Source organism: Amaranthus tricolor, chromosome 6 (assembly GCF_026212465.1).
Source record: "Amaranthus tricolor cultivar Red isolate AtriRed21 chromosome 6, ASM2621246v1, whole genome shotgun sequence".
NCBI lineage: Eukaryota > Viridiplantae > Streptophyta > Magnoliopsida > Caryophyllales > Amaranthaceae > Amaranthus > Amaranthus tricolor.
In genome coordinates, this window is record NC_080052.1 from 30,721,412 (window position 1) to 30,738,597 (window position 17,186).

The 17,186-nt window shown below is 33.1% G+C and overlaps 1 protein-coding gene across 1 annotated transcript; it reads left to right on the forward strand.

Moving 5' to 3' along the window:
• Window positions 1-47: 47 nt before the first annotated feature.
• On the forward strand, window positions 48-4,495 carry LOC130815212 (U-box domain-containing protein 8). Its single transcript, XM_057681597.1, has one exon. The coding sequence runs from the start codon at window positions 205-207 to the stop codon at window positions 1,330-1,332; it is 1,128 nt and encodes a 375-aa protein (XP_057537580.1). The 5' UTR covers window positions 48-204; the 3' UTR covers window positions 1,333-4,495.
• Window positions 4,496-17,186: the final 12,691 nt, after the last annotated feature.

A 17,186-nucleotide genomic window follows, 5' to 3' on the forward strand; every position in this document is an offset into this window, starting at 1 on the left:
TTTTTCATTTTCTCAATATTTAGTGGACTATGTTCTTCCTACATATCTTTAGCATTTTTATTTTTTTGGCACCTTCTTTTTGCTAAGAACAAGAAGACCTCTTTACAACTCTTTTTTTTTCTCACACCTCAATCTCTCTCTTCTCTCCAATGTCATAGAAAAAACCAGAATCCAAAACCCAAACCCCAAACCCCCTACCCAGAAATGGCGACACCCACAGAACTTCCTGAATACTTCAAATGCCCGATTTCACTCGAAATAATGTCCGACCCGGTTATCCTTTCTTCGGGTCACACCTTTGATCGGAGCTCCATTCAACGTTGGATTGACTCCGGCCACCGTACTTGTCCAATTACCAAATTACCCATACCCGACCCGCCTTCTCTCATCCCTAACCATGCCCTTCGCAGCCTTATCTTCAACTACGCTCCTTCCAACAACACCCATCATCACCAGCCTCCAACTCGTCTTGACTCAGAATCTGACTCGCTGAGTCAACTCGGTTTGTCAATCTCCACTCTCACCGCTCGAACTTCCTCACATAGTCAGAAGCTTGAAGCACTGAGCCAGCTCAACTCATTATCCAAATCTAACGCCGATTTCCGATCTCGACTCACTGAGTCAGGTGCTGTTTCGGCTCTTCTCCGTTGTGTGGACTCGGATAACGACCCTCCTCTTCAGGAGAAATTGCTATCCCTACTTTTGAATCTGAGTCTCGACTCGGATGATAATAAAGTGGGTTTAGTAGCCGAGGGTGCGGTGACGAAACTTGTCAACGCACTTCGTGGCCCGGCTGCTGCAGTTGCCGCAACCGTGCTCACAAGTTTAGCGGTTGTTGAGGTAAACAAGGCGACAATTGGCGCACACCCGGGTGCCGTACGTTCCCTTGTTTACCTCCTCCGCACGGGGAAAGGAAGAGAGCGAAAAGAGGCTGCTACCGCCCTTTTCGCTCTTTGTTCCTTTCCCGAGAACCGTCGTAGGACGGTTGATAGCGGGGCGGTCCCAATTTTGATTCGGATGGCGAAATCGGGTACGGAGAGGGCAATTGAAGTATTGGGTTTGTTGGCAAAGTGTGAAGAAGGAAGGGAAGAAATGGTTAAATGTGATGGGGTTATTGTTGAGATATTGGTTAACTACGTGAAGAATGGGAGCTCAAGAGGGATTCAATATGGGTTGATGACATTAAATTTGTTATGTTGTTGTAGTGAAATGGTTAAGAAAATGGTTAGAAATGAAGGGGTTTTAGAGATTTGTTTGGGTTTAATTCAAGGTGATAATGAGAAAATTCTTAGGGTTGCTTCAAATTTAGCCAAGGTTTTGCAAGAGAATTAATTAACCAAAGCTTTAATATCTCAAAAATATAGGGTCGACTATATGAAATCAATCAGAAAAACCTGAAAATTGAGGTCAGTTGATTGGAATTTTCTTAATCTCAATATCATGGGATCGACGAAATCAATCAAAAAAAAAAAAAAAAAAAAAAAACCCGAAAATTGAGGTTAGTTGATTGGAATTTTTTAATTTCAATAATATGAGGTGGACTATGTAAAAAAAAGCCTAAATTTGAGGTGATTTGATTGGGATTTATAATGGGTTCTAAAATTTTACCCTTTTAGCAAATACTTCACATGTTGGTTCAATCTTGATATTTCTTTTTGTTGTACAAAACAAAAGAATAGAAGTTTCTTTTTGTTGTATCAATGTGATCACAATGTACTTCCTCCGTTCCATAATACTTGCTACATATTCCATTTTTGGAAATTTCATAATACTTGCTACATTTCCATTTTTGGTAATAAAACAATCATTTAAAATTCTACCTACCCCTACTTTTATCCTACTCTATACCTCTCTAACTTTTTTACCTACAATTATTTAATCTTTATTTATTTCCAATTAAAATTAATTTTCCCTCCATATTTATTATTCTCATTAAAAACTCAACTAATCTCCCATAACCCACCATCCCAATTAATTATTTCCTCTATTTAAATACACTATCTCAATTAATTATTTCTCCCATTTAAACAAACCTTTCCAACTACTTATATTAATGGTGGGATGAATGTGAACCGTTGGATTTGGTTTGCCCAGATCTGACCGTTGATTGCTCTTTATATAAGTAACCCGGTTCCTTTCCTAACCCTAATCCCATTTCTCTTCCTTTGCCATTTTCCCCTCTCCATCTCTCTCATTCTCTCTGGAAAGTTCTAACCCTAAAGATCTTTGGTTTTCTTTCATTTCTTTGCCGTCTCTGATTTCATTATTTGGGTTTTCTTTCACTATTGACTACGAAAGGATGGATTATATCTGGTTTTATTTCTGATCTTTGGTTTTGTATTTGATTAAAGGTTTACATTTGGGTTTTCCGAAATTTCTCTATTTCTTCTGGTATATTCTTTATACACTTTGCTTTAATCGTCATCTGGTATGCTTTGATCCTAAAATCTTGATTCTTATTGCATATTCTTCGTATTTTGATTTTTTTAAAACTTTGATCTGCTTTTTTTTTTTTTTTAATTTCATGTGTATGTTTATACGTTTATGATTTTGTTTTTGTTATTCTCTTGATTATTTCTTTCAGCTGTATTTAATCCCAAATTCATGATCTTGTTTTAGTCCTTCATCAGATCTGGTTTCTTTAATGATTCTCTTGCATGTTCTGTCTATTTTGATATTTTTAAACTAAGATCTGCTCTGTTTTTTTTTATTTCATGTTTATTTTTATACGTTTATGATTTTGTTTTTGTTATTCTCTTGATTATTTCTTTAAGCTGTATTTAATCCCAGATTCATGATCTTATTTTAGTCCTTCATCAGATCTGGTTTCTTTAATGATTCTCTTGCATGTTCTTTTTACTCTTTGCTTTCATCTGGTATGATTTGATCCGAAAATCATGATCTAGTTTTAGTACTTTATCAGATCTGGTTTGATTTATGATATTGTTGCATGTTGTTCTTATTTCGATTTATTTAATGTTGGATCTGATCTCTTTTTTTGTTTTCTCATGTTTATTTTAATTTGATTATGATTTTGATTCTGTTTTTTTTTTTTGATTATGGTTTTGGTTTGTTTTAAATTACGAAAACGATGATGTGGTTGTAGCAGTCGATGAGATCTGTTTTGATTAATGATTCTCTTGCATGTTCATTTTTTGATATTTTTAAACTTTGATCTGCTCTTATTTTTTTTATTTAATGTTTATTTGTAATACGTTTATGATATTGATTTTGTTATTTTTTTGATTATGTTTTTGAGCTGTTTTTAATCCCAAAATCAAGATCTGGTTTTAGTCCTTCACCAGATCTGGTTTGAAATATGATGTTGTATGATCTTGTTTTTTTAAACTTTGATTTAAACTTTGATCTATTACTAATGATAAGATTTTTATTATGTGTACTTCCTCTGTTATGTTTTTGTTGCTACTTAAGATTATTAAGAAGATGGACACAAAGGAAAAAGCGTGCGACTCATTAGAATCCCAAAGAGAATGTAAAAAATACGATAATATCTTTGGTTCGTGGTACGATCATTATTATTTGAAATGTTGGGAATTAAATTGTGTTGTGAATGACCAATGCCTAATGCAGAGGCCATTGCTCTAATTGTGGTTCTCTTTTCAATCGGAACAGCATTCAGCAAATTCATGTCAAAAACTTTTGGTTTCCTACCAACTCTTCCCCTTTTTCTACTATTAACATCAATTAAAATGCCATTTTGCATTGATGTTTTGGCTGATTCCCACAGCCTTGATATTGTCCACCTAGATGTGTTATGTTGCATTGCAATTGTTTTAATTGTACCCCGTGGCAAACGTCTATCTGATTCTGTGGACAAACTAGTTAACTGTTGTACAATTAACTTTCTGGTCTCAACTGGTAGTTCCCTCTTACTACCTACTGGTTGCTGTCTTAATGTTTCTGTTTCTGTTTCTTCATGTGTTAATGTTTGACCATGGCTTATGGGTTCCTCCAAACTCAAACTGACATCGATGTTTCCATAATTCTCACTTGTGTACTCATTATAAATGTCATATTCACAATCTATATTAAGGTTTTCAAAAAAAGAAATAAATACCTCAATATCAGGATTAATGAATTCCTCTTCTTGAATTTGAACCTCAGCCATTTGTTGTTTTGATTGCTTGTTGTTGGTTTTGTAGAGTTGATGAAAGAAATAGGTTTGGATCCAAATTCTTATGAACTTTTTAAAAGGGGAGGACAACAGATGAAGAAATTGAAATGAAGAAGTGTTGAAAATTTTAATGCTGACTATAGAAGAATTTGATCTATTTATAGAAGATGAAATGTGTTAATGCTGACTTTTGTGTAAAAATTTTAACTTTTGCTGATAATTTGTAATATTGGAGGGAATTATTTGGGTGGGAAAATATTTTTTGGGGGGAAATGAAACTGACATGTAAATTAATCTGCAAAATATTTACCTAATCTTAACTATTTTTCCTTTTTCTTTTAAAATTAACAACAACAAAAACATCAAATCTTATAAACTCAACAGTAGCCTATGAAGTAGGTGTTCAGCATTCTTAATATTTGTGCCAAACCTAATGTAGCATTTAAATCAGAACGGAGGAAGTATATTTTAAAAAAAATAAATAGATAGAAGGAAGAACTTTTTTAATTTGATTTATTATTGCATTTTTTATTTTTGGGTATTCTCATTAAATAATACTCATCTTGTTTCAAACACTCCTAATGAGGAATTTGTCCTGCAGAATTTATGCCAATTGGGAAACCATTTTCATCATCATAATCATCACACAACTTATTTAATTGAGCTTCTAATATTAGAATAAATGGTGGGGTTAATAAGCTAATTTTGTTTTAGTTGATGATGATCATTTCTTGAGTAATTAATGCCTTTTAATTGTATCCAAATGGTGGATAATATTGTTTAGTCTTAATTATTTTCTTTGTTGGGTGTAGTGCGATTGCATCTGTTTTGGGTAAAAAGAAAGGAAATTTAGTTAAGAATCAATTCTGGATAATAATATAACTCACTAATCTGGGATTAAGACAAAATGATGCATTAATTCTGGACTAATCTCCAACTACAAATGATACTCAATGAAGGTATGATGATTGTTTTCTATCGAATTTCCACCTTCTTTCTCTAATAAAGACATGGGTTTTGACTTTTGAGCCATTGCTGAAGTTGAGACCTTGAAAATCTTCAAACAATCCAATTTTTTTTTTTTTTAATATCTTTTTATTTATTTTTTATATTGGGCTAGGGTTAATGAATAACTTCTAAGCAAAAAGAGAAGGACAGTGAATTGTTTTAGATGATAAGAATCAAATCCGTCTCAAAATGAAATTTTTTTTAACCATTAGATAAATTAGCTTTACTTTTGTAACATATTGCATTTCCTAATTCACTAATAAATTTCGTTATAAAACCTGTAATTAGCAAATCCCACTATGTAAAGTCCAAAGTTAGTGTGGAAATTAAAACTTCTCCAATTTGTTTTTTATTTAAGTTTTTTATACGTTATTTTCACTCTTATAAAGTTGGTTTACGAGTGTTTTTACTTTTGTACTATTTTTAACTTACTTTGAGAAAAATACTAACGGTTGTGATTTAAAAGAAAAATGAAAAGTAGATCATAATCATAAACTGACCAATAAAAGATCTGAATGGAATAAGAATGAAGAAGACATAGAATGCCTTAATACAAGGATTTGGCATGATATCATCCTCAAAAAAAATATAAGGGGTGATTTGATTTTGTTGTAAGTTTGTAAATGAACCCACACAGAGTAACAGATGGCCTAATCCAGGCCAGTGAAGGAGCCTTTCTTCCACCTCAAAATAGTTAAATTAAATAATGTGACATCATAATCCAAAAATCTCCAAATTGTTTGGTGTATAAATTTGTCATTTGGTTTGACTCATCTTATGGGTGGGCCCTTTGGTAAAGGCTAGAAAAAAAACTGTTTTTTTAGGCCGACTTGATGAGAAAACTGAAATGAGAAAGCATCAATGTTAATAGGTGGGGCCCGTCGGGCTGACCCTACTCTAAGGGGAAATTATAATTATACACGTGATTTTCAACTAATATTTGGTACTTTAGTTACTCTCTTCGTTTCTTTAGATATGTATATCATTGAATTCAAGTTATTAATATTTTTAATATATGTATAAATAAAATTTATAAAAAATGTTATTAATAAGATTTATATTGAGATAATTAATTGATCTTATTTAACTATAAATTAATTAACAAAATAAAGTTACGGATGATTGGTGATAAAAATCAAATTGGACAAATACAGAAAAATAGAGGGGTATTTACCTGGATAATTTTTTTTATTTAAAAACTTTTTACATTTGACAATTTTTCGATTTTTGTATAATCTCTTTTTTTCAATTAAAAGGTAGGTTGAGAAAATAAAAGAGATAAGTAACAATCAGATTCATAACTTTTACCTGAAAAAAATAATAATTGTTTCAACTGAGATAAGATCTAGTTTTCACTGCCTCCTATTTTAATTGTTTCACAACTAGAAACTATCAAACAATATTGACTTATATTAGAAAAATAAAATTAAGTGCAATCTTATCTAATTTTAACTCAATGTATACTTTTATTTTTAATTATACGCACCTATTGATATTGAGAGTCAAAATATAGCATTCGATTGCATATACTTCCCTTGGCTCCATAAACTTGCCAAAATTTCTATTTTGATTCATCCATTCTAGTTTGCTAACATTTTATTTTGGATAATGTTCCTATCACTTTTATAATTGTTATTTACCTTTTTTTTTTTATTTTTTTCTCATTTTTAATCTTAACTATCGATTTAATTAAATTATTCTCAGCCACTCTATAATCACTGTGTGTCTTTATAATCACTGTGTGTCTGTATGCCCGATTGCATATTCATAGAGACGACTGAGGGAGCATCAATGAAAAGATGGGCAATCATTTCTAAAATATTGAAATTAAATAGAAAATCTTAAATGAAATATTTGGCAAAATAAAAGGAATGGGATAGAATCATAGAAAGAGTATTATTCCATCAATTCTGGAATCATTCCTACATTCTGCAATTTATTTGACTTATGCAAAAGCAAGTTGATTAATTAGGTTGGTGGTTCATCATAATAAGTTGAGTCTTAGCTAGCTTGTTTTCTTGTCTAATTATAAATCTCATGATTCTAATTACTCCAAAACAATTATGTCACTGCTTTATTTGTCTACTTTCATCAGTTTTCGAATAAACCTATATTAGCCTATTAGGTGTGTTTCATGATATGTCAATTTGTGTGTAGAGCCATGATGATATAGAAATGTCCTTTTTATTCTTTTCAAATTGTACTATATATCATCATATGTCAATTTTGTTTTAACTTTAAGTAAATACCGTCTTTTTTAGATAATATTCTTAAATTGTATCTCAACATGAGCTATGTCTTTTGAAAGATATAAGTTGAGAGATTGCTTGTTGGATTTGATCCAGCAATGTTAGATTATGATTTATGAGGTCAAATAAAAATTTATCTTGGTATTAAATTTATTAATAATAGTAAGGTATATATGACATATATGTAGTGGTACAAATGGTTTAAAGTCGTCTTTGAATATTTATGGAACATTATATAAATTCTTAAATAAGAGTTTCATAAAACTATTCTATTTTATCTTTTATATTTTTCTTAAAAAAATATTTACATTTTAAAACCCCAAACTTTGACCAAAATTCTCATCAAGACAAAAAAAAAACATTATCAAATCAAATTTTGATAAATCTATCTCAATATATATTTTTCAAATATTAAATCTTTATAATTTTTAATAGGAACACCACTAATATAAAATTATATTAAAAATTAATTTACACTAAAACCTTAAACCATTACAATTCTCACTTACAATAGTTTCACCGTAAAATAATTTTAAATTGGGCTAAATAACTCAAATAAATGAATTAAATATATAATTTTATACTTAGATTAATTTTAAAATTTGACTGCTTATATATCGTATAGACGTGTCTTAATTTTAGACAATTTTCATACGAGAATTTCAAAAAAAAAAAACCACTCACATGCTTGATTAGAGATTTAGAGTAGTTCTAGTCGGGATTGCATGTCCATGGGCCATGGCACGAATTTAGCCCATGGGTTTGGTTTACTTGCGGCATGAGCAATTGTGAGTTGTAACAAGAGCAAATGAGAAATAACGAAAATAGCTTGAAAGATTGTCTACTTATTTCAAGTCCAAGCCATCAAAGGTTAATGTCTACTTATTGTATTCTTAATGCTTACTTACATTATCTTTAATATTTACTTACCGTATTCTTAATGTCTACTTTCAATATCTTAAACATTTACTTACATCATTCTTAATATCTACTTACAATATTTTAAAAAATATATAATGGAGCGGCTCAATTAAAAATGATTTGTCACAAGAATTTGTGTAACAAAAAGGCATGGGTTTATATAGTTTACTATTTTAAAACTATCAATTACGTTTTATTAAATCATATCATACAAATTTCACGATCTCTCACCAGAGTAAAAGCAGAGAAAAACAAGGTTTTGAAGAATAAAAGAAAAGAGCATTTGGCAAACCAGATGCTCTTAATAAAAATCCTACATGGCTAATATTCATCCATTTCACTCCACTTTTAACACATCGATTAACAACGAGATTAATGAAAATAATGTTAAAGCCATAATCTCCATACACCAGATCAACTATATGTGAATCAAAATAAACAATGTAAAAAGTCTTTAGTAATAAATTTGTTTCGATTACTAAACTATAAAATCTTATATTCAATATCTTCACACAATAAATTAGTACATATTTAACTATCGACGTTTACATATGCATGATCACCTATAACCTACTTTAATCTTTCTACAGTGTCCATTTGAAAAGTCTAACATTCTGATAGTGATTTTTTTATAATATTCTAACCCTTATAATATACTCCCTCCTATTCAGCTGAACTGTCCCATTTGACTTTTCACACTTGCCGAGGCAACATTTTAACTCTTAATATCTCAAATTATGCTTAATTAAAAATTATAAAAAGTTGATATTAATAATCCTTGTATTGAGACAAATCAAACAAGATCCCATATGACTATGTTTTAACTTATAGATTAAGAGTAAAATACAAATTAAGAGTGATAAGTGAATAGTGCAAAAAAAAAAATGGGACAATTCAGCTGAATAGGAGGTAGTACTACTTGTCTAATATTAGTAATCACAACAATAATTATATGACAAAATTGGGTGAATAGGGTTTCATATATTCAGTATGAGTATATATATACATGTACAATCAATTAAGTGGGCCTAAGTTAAACAATTAATATGCAACTAAACAAAGCCCATAACACAACTAACAGTATACAACAATCAAGACTAAATATGTGTAAACTGTCCAACACCCCCCTCAAGTTGGAGCAAGCGGATCACAAATGTCCAACTTGCGTAGGAGGAATGTAAACTGTCGATGACCCAAAGCTTTAGTAAAGATATCGGCCAACTGCTCATGCGTAGGAACATGGCAAGTAGAAAGAAGTCCCTCCTGAATCGCATCCCGTATGTAATGGCAATCAACCTCGATATGTTTCGTCCGCTCTTGGAAAACAGGATTCTGGGCGATATGCAAAGCATACTTACTATCACAGTACAACAGCATAGGAGCAGAATGATCAACGCCCAAACTAGAAAGCAGACCCTTTAGCCATTTTAGTTCACAAGTGACAGAAGCCATTGAACGATACTCAGCCTCAGCAGACGAACGAGAAACCGTATGTCGTTTCTTGGTTTTCCAAGTTGAGTAAGAGGGCAACTAGCCCAGTCAGAGTCGCACCAACCAACAAGACGTAAGTCACAGCTAGAGGGAAGAAGGATACCTGACCAGGAGAACCTTTGAGATAGCGTACAACACGCAATGTCGCATCCCAATGCTCCACACGAGGAGCCTGTATAAATTGAGCCAGAATATGAACCGCATAGGCCAAATCAGGTCGAGTGAAAGAAAGATATATAAGACGACCAACTAGCCGATGATATCGTTCTGGAGCCTCTAACAAATTACCACGCGCAAGAGCCAAAGAGTGATTATGTTCAATGGGGAAAGGAGCCGGCTTTGCACCCAAAAAACCGGCCTCGGAAATGATATCAAGAGCATACTTACGCTGACACAATAAAATGCCCTCATCATTACGAGCCACCTCAATCCCAAGAAAATACTTCAACCGCCCAAGATCTTTCATGTGAAAGCATGTACACAAATATTGTTTGAATGCATAAAGAGCAGAGGAATCATTCCCAGAGATGATCAAATCATCGACATAAACGAGAACATTAAGTTGAATAGAACTGCTCCGATAAGTAAACAAGGAATAATCATAATATGATTGACGAAAGCCATATTGTTTCAAAGAAGCAGACAATTTAGCATACCAACATCTCGGAGCCTGTTTCAGACCATACAGAGATTTGAATAAGCGGTACACCTTACCGTGTGATGAAAAACCAGGAGGGGGTTTCATATACACCTCCTCTGTCAAATCACCATGTAGAAAAGCGTTATGAACATCCATCTGATGCAACTCGCATTTTTTAGCAGCTGCAACAGCTAGAAAATAACGCACGGTCACCATTTTCGCAACAGGAGCAAAAGTCTCATGGTAATCGATCCCTTCAACCTGATGATTACCAAAGATAAATAAGCGAGCCTTTAGACGCTCTACCGAACCATCAGCATTATATTTGATTTTGTACACCGAACGACTGCCAAGAGCCTTCTTACCATGAGGGAGATCAGTCAGTTCCCATGTATTATTATTCTCCAAAGCTGTAATTTCCGTTTTCATCGCCTCTCTCCATCCATTATCCTGCATAGCCTCGCGAAAAGAGCGGGGCTCAGTACCAGAGAGAACCGCTACAAGAAACGAACGATGTGGCATAGAAAAGTTATCACAATTAACATAATGTGCTATAGGATAGGGAGTACCGGAGGGACTAGTAGAACAGGAAGCAACAGAAGAAGAGCCTTTATCCGTAGAGGTGTGTGGTAATAGTATTAACAACAAAGTCACGAAGAAGAACTGATCGGCGCTTGTCACGAAAGCCACGGCCCAAATTCTCATTATCACAAGCAAAATTATCAAAAGAGGCAGCATCATCAGATTCGTGGGTGCTGGGTGAACTGCTGGGCCCAGATTCTCGTGGACTGTGCTGCGGGGTCTCAGGGGATGCTTGGTCAGTGAGTGGGCCGGTATTGGTTGGAGTATCATGTTGTGTAGGAGGGATAGGATTGGTGGGCAATGGACCAAAATCATCAAGAATTAGAGCATTGTTGTCATCTTCCATAAGCTCATTAAATAAGGAGGTATCAACGTTTGCGGAAAAAGGAAATTCATTTTCATAAAATTTTACATCCCGCGAAACAAATATCTCACCAGTTTCCATGTCATAAACCTTCCAACCCTTCTTAGTAGCCGGATACCCCACAAAAATACACTTCCTACTACGAGAAGCAAATTTATCACCCCGTGTCTTCTTATTATGAGCAAAACAAAGGCAACCAAAAACCCGCAATGCATCGAAATTGGGAGGTGTGTTATACAACATTTTGAAAGGGGTCTTATTACCCAACAACGGCGTAGGTGTTCGATTAATTATATATACGGCCGCCAATATACACTCCCCCCAAAATGAAATAGGGAAATTAGCTTGAAACTGCAAAGCCCTACCCACATTAAGAATGTGTTGGTGTTTTCTCTCAACTCGACCATTTTGTTGTGGGGTGCTAACACAAGAAGTTTGGAAAATAATTCCATGTGAATCGAAATAAGGCGCCATGCAATTAAATTCTGTTCCATTATCACTCCGAACATATTTCACATTCAATTCAAATTGGCGAGTGACCATAGCAAAAAAAGAATGAAATGAAGAAAAGACTTCAGTTTTATTTTCTAACAAATAAACCCAAACACCACGAGAGTAATCATCCACAATAGTCAGAAAATAAACAGCATTACATGAAGAGGGGGTAGAGTAAGGGCCCCAAAGATCACAATGGATCAGTTCAAAAGCTCTAGTAGCATGAAAATCACTAACAGGAAAAGGATCACGAGTTTGTTTCGCTTGTGGACAAATGACACATGCTTTATTCAAACATTTTTTATGAGAACTGGAACTAATAGCAGGAATTAACTTAAGAATCTTATCAGACGGATGACTCATACGACGATGCTAGAGCTCAAATTCAGACAACCCAGCAACGGTAACCACACACACCGCAGGAACATCACGGAAGAAATAAAGGCCATCTCGTTGCTCACCTGCTCCAATCAGTGTTCCCGAGCGTTGGTCTTGTATAGCACATAATGTATTAGTGAAACGAACAACACAACCACAATCATCAAGAAGGCAGGAAACAGACAGCAAGTTACAATTTAGGCCCGGAACATAGAGAACATTAGAGAGAGTAATAGTCGACGAAAGTCTAACACTGCCACTAAGTGTAGCAGACATTATGTAAACAAGAATAGATGCCGGTGACGTGGTGGGACGCCCCACTATCAATAATCCATTCAAAGCAGGTATACTTACCAAACATGCGGTCATCCGAGTGCTTAGGAGTGGGAGCATTTAAGAAAGAATGCACCTGAGCGGGTCGAAGAGAGGGCTGCGTGGCAGCAGTACCAAGAGCAGCAGCTCCACCTGAACTGGAAGCAACAGCAACAACAGGCTCATTCGATGAGGTAGAATTGGAAGCAGAGTGAGGCAGGGGCAATAGCCCACCTCCAAGAGAAGAGACGACATTGGCCTGGGCTCCCCGAGTCCGAGACGCCAGTGCAGCGGCAGACGAAGAATTAGAGGCCTTGGCATTACCATAGTGTTCATACCACCAAGAAGGCTTACCATGTAATTCGAAACAAGTACCACGCTCATGACCACGCTTCTTATAATAAGAACAAAGAAGAGCAGATTTATCAATCGCAGGAGGCCGTGAACGAGACCGAGAGTGATCATTCGAGAGAGCAAAAACATGGGTCTCGGTGTCAGTGGACTTTGTGCGAGCAATGGAGCGTGATCATTCCTCTTGAAGGAAGGTTTGATAAGCACGATCAATGTCCGGGGAAGGCGTCTGAGACAAGAGATTAGTGTGAACTGCACCGTAAATGTCATCATCACTTCCAATATAAAACTGATGTAATATTTCTTCATCCCGATCTTGCTGAAATTTATCCACAACACCGCAAGTACATTTACCACAACTACAATGATGAAGAGGTTTCAAACGATCAAGTTCATCATAGAGCCCCATATGTTTAGTATAATAGTCCTCAACTGTCATAGATTTCAATTGATGACAGTCCGTAATTTGCGCCCGAAGTTGTTGAATACGCGGGCCATTAGCAACACGGTAATGTTTTTCAAGATACAACCACAAAGCCCGAGCCGTATCATGAAAGGGTATAGAAGAAATAATTTTAGGGTCAAGAGTACGATTAATCCAAGAGACAATCATTGAATTAATAGTATCCCAATCAAGAATTTCATTAGCATCATTCGGTTTACCAATGGAACCATCAACAAAACCAAAATTACGACGAGCTTTTAATGATAAAGTAAGAGCACGAGACCAAGAAATATAATTATCACCTTTGAGAATGATATGAGAGATGAGATTACCCGGTTGATTGTCGGAGCCAAGATAGTACGGAGAAGTAATATCAATCACCTTTGAATCGGTTGGCTTCGGTTCACCCGACATGACTGGAGTGGCAAAAGCAGGAACAGGAAGCCAAAAGAAATTGTGGTCGATTTAAGAAGAGAAAGCAGGAGGTAGAAGAGAGGGATATGTCAGCGTTGTAAAGAAGAAGACATCTGATACCATGACAAAATTGGGTGAATAGGGTTTCATATATTCAGTATGAGTATATATATACATGTACAATCAATTAAGTGGGCCTAAGTTAAACAATTAATATGCAACTAAACAAAGCCCATAGCACAACTAACAGTATACAACAATCAAGACTAAATATGTGTAAATTGTCCAACATTATATGAATAAAACACTTATGTTCGAAATCTTCATATAATAAATTAGTATGTAATAACCCTCCTCAAAACATTTATTCCTATATATATAACCATAAATCCATAACCCATTCTTATTTAAGAAAACACACATAAATTGTTAAACGCCACCATCATTTTTAGTCTTTCCAAAACATGACAAGAAAGAAAGTTAAACAAGCTTAATTAAAAGAAATGGATGTACTAAAATATCTAAATAATAATGAAAGCTCAAAAATCGCTAAGGATGAAAAGAATGAATATACTAGAGCATAAAATTAAAGACGGAAAATTATAGTCTCTAAGGCTAAACTAGTTTATGAAAATACTTTTCGAATTGTAATTTTAATTTTGAATCTCTTTGTTAAATAATTCAAAAATTTTCTCAAATCTAAATACCCTTATTTGAAAGGATTTTCTTAATCCATAAAACTCGTTTGATAATCAGGACTAAATGATAGGAATAAAAATGATTTATAGTGTATATATCAGTGTATCATGTCACTAGTATAGAGACCTGTGCAATACACGAATTTTTAATTAAAATATATATTATAATATAATTAAAATACAAATATGTAATTATACATTATATTTTTGTCCATTTCAATGGTTTTTGCATAGGTTTCTAATGATGAATTTTCAAGAACAACCATAATCGAATTACCCTACATTAACAAAAAATACTATAAATTTAGTATATATGCACATGAAATACAAAATATTAAATTTGAAAAAATAAAATTAGTGGTACAATTTGTAGGTAAAAAACTTCTTATCAGTCAAAATCATATGTAAAGAGCTTATTTCCCCTATATGATCAGATAACTCCCAAATATGAGTTATCTAATATTCCCAATTACCTCTATCTCCGTTAATTTCTTGAATAAAATGAATACCCTTCAAGTTTATTATGTAAATGAATAATGTAATAAAAGTAAGGCAAAATGTTAAAAAACTACCTATTATATACCCCATTCTGCAAAAAACTACCTTAAATAAAAATTTTTACAAAAAACTACCTTATATAATACAATTGTTTGCAAAACACTACCTTATAACGGATTGTGGCCTTTGACCGCTATCTTTAACCGTTGACCCGCATGTGAGACGCACGAGATGCATTACTGTATTTAATTATTATTATTATTATTATTATTGGATTGTTGGATAATTTGGTGAGGAAAATAACTCAAATAACATGAATATTTTTAATGTTCAATAGTGTGTATGCATCATAATAAGGTTGCCATAAAATTCACTTCCTTTGAAACAAAATTAAAATTGATATTTGGCTATTTACCTTTTATTTAATCAATGAAAAAATCAAATTGTAACATTCAGTCAATCAATCAATAAAAAAAAATTAAATTAATATTAAATCATGTATTTTGAAAATTCTAAATAAGTCAATTAATGACTATTTAATTGAGGGTAAATATGTATGTAAAAAATTCAATCTAAGTCGGGCAAAATTATTATAGGCAACAAATGCGTCCAATCAAATTCTTCCAATTGTCAATATTTGTCATTTTGCTTCAGTTTTATTTGAATGTATGATATGATTCTCATGGTAATAAAGAGTTAGATCATAAAAAAGTTTTTTTTCCTTATAATTTTCTATTACCACTTAATACTACATGTTCAAATGGTAATGTATTGGAATGAATTTCTTATTAAACTTGTTAAGAAATATTTCTACCAAATTACACTAATTTTTCATTTTTATTTCTACCATTTAATACCGATTAGATTACCAAACAAACTGCTAGTGTACTAGTGAATGAATTAGGTTGTGTGGGATGAGTGGATGACCCATGAGGCCGTGAATATAATGTAGATATGTTAGTGTTACACACCCAACTTCTAGAAACACAAAGTTACACAACCACCAACATAACACATCAAAACAATGATTGCAAAGAAGAAGATAGCTCTAATTTAACTTCAAATCAACAACAAAGGTCTATTCTTGCAATCACAACCTCTAAAAGCAGATTTAGGAAAAGGAAAATTAGTAGGAATCTATCTATTAGAAATATAATGCAAATACAAATAAAACAAACCGATTTGTATTTCCCTTGTGTAGATGGTAATGAAACTCCTTACATTGTAAATCACCAAATGGACACCATGAAGATAAGGTTGCGACAATCAGAGAAGTCGCTCGGAAACTTGATATGAGTAGAAGGCGTTCATGCACTTTCCTATTGTGATTTTCTGCCACAAAGGTGCTTGGGTTGATAAATGAAATTCATAATGAGATACAATTTACACAACAAAATCCTAGCACAAGTAAATTGCAATAGTAAATACAAGTGTTGTAGTGAATTATGAACTTTGGTAATATTAAGAGTTAATTACTCTCTCAATATTATCTCATGAAAGGAAGAACAAGAATGAGTATATTCTTAAAAGAGAAATCATAAATCATATAAAATTAGGATGGAATGTTCCTTGGCATGCAACCTCTATTTATAGAGCTATGCATCAAACAATACCTCCTTTTGAAACAAAAGTGTTTCATCAAACAAAGCTTTTTCACCAAGCAAAGCTTATGAAACAATGTAATGTTTCACCAAGCAAGACTTATGAAATAAAGTAATGTTTCACCAAGCAAAGCTTATGAAACAAAGTAATGTTTCACCAAACAAAACTTATGAATCAAAGTAATGATTCATCAAATTCTTTGAGGCATTTAATTTGGACTTATAATATATTTATTTAAGTCCCACTACTATATTAAGTATGTAGTATATACAAATCTAAATCTATATACTCTAAATGTTCAACACTATCAAGATTCTGCACGAATATGTTTTTTCATATAGATCGATAAGAAATCATAGCCAAAGTTTAACACTAAAATTTGTCGATTTTATTTGAGAAAAACATATGAAAACGAAAAGGTATAAAAAAGTTGATCAATCTAAAATTAAATAGCAAAATGGAAATAGTTAAGAATCCAATTCTAAACATTTCCTTAAAAATAGAAATTGCTTTCAAACTGAGATATGTTATTTTTGAAGTTGCGAGAAATATGTATATTAAGATTTAAGATGACTCATCTACATACTAACGATCCATTTGTTA

Coding starts and splice junctions, on each gene's coding strand:
- LOC130815212 (XM_057681597.1), top strand. CDS start 205: ATGGCGACACCCACAGAACTTCCTGAATACTTCAAATGCCCGATTTCA.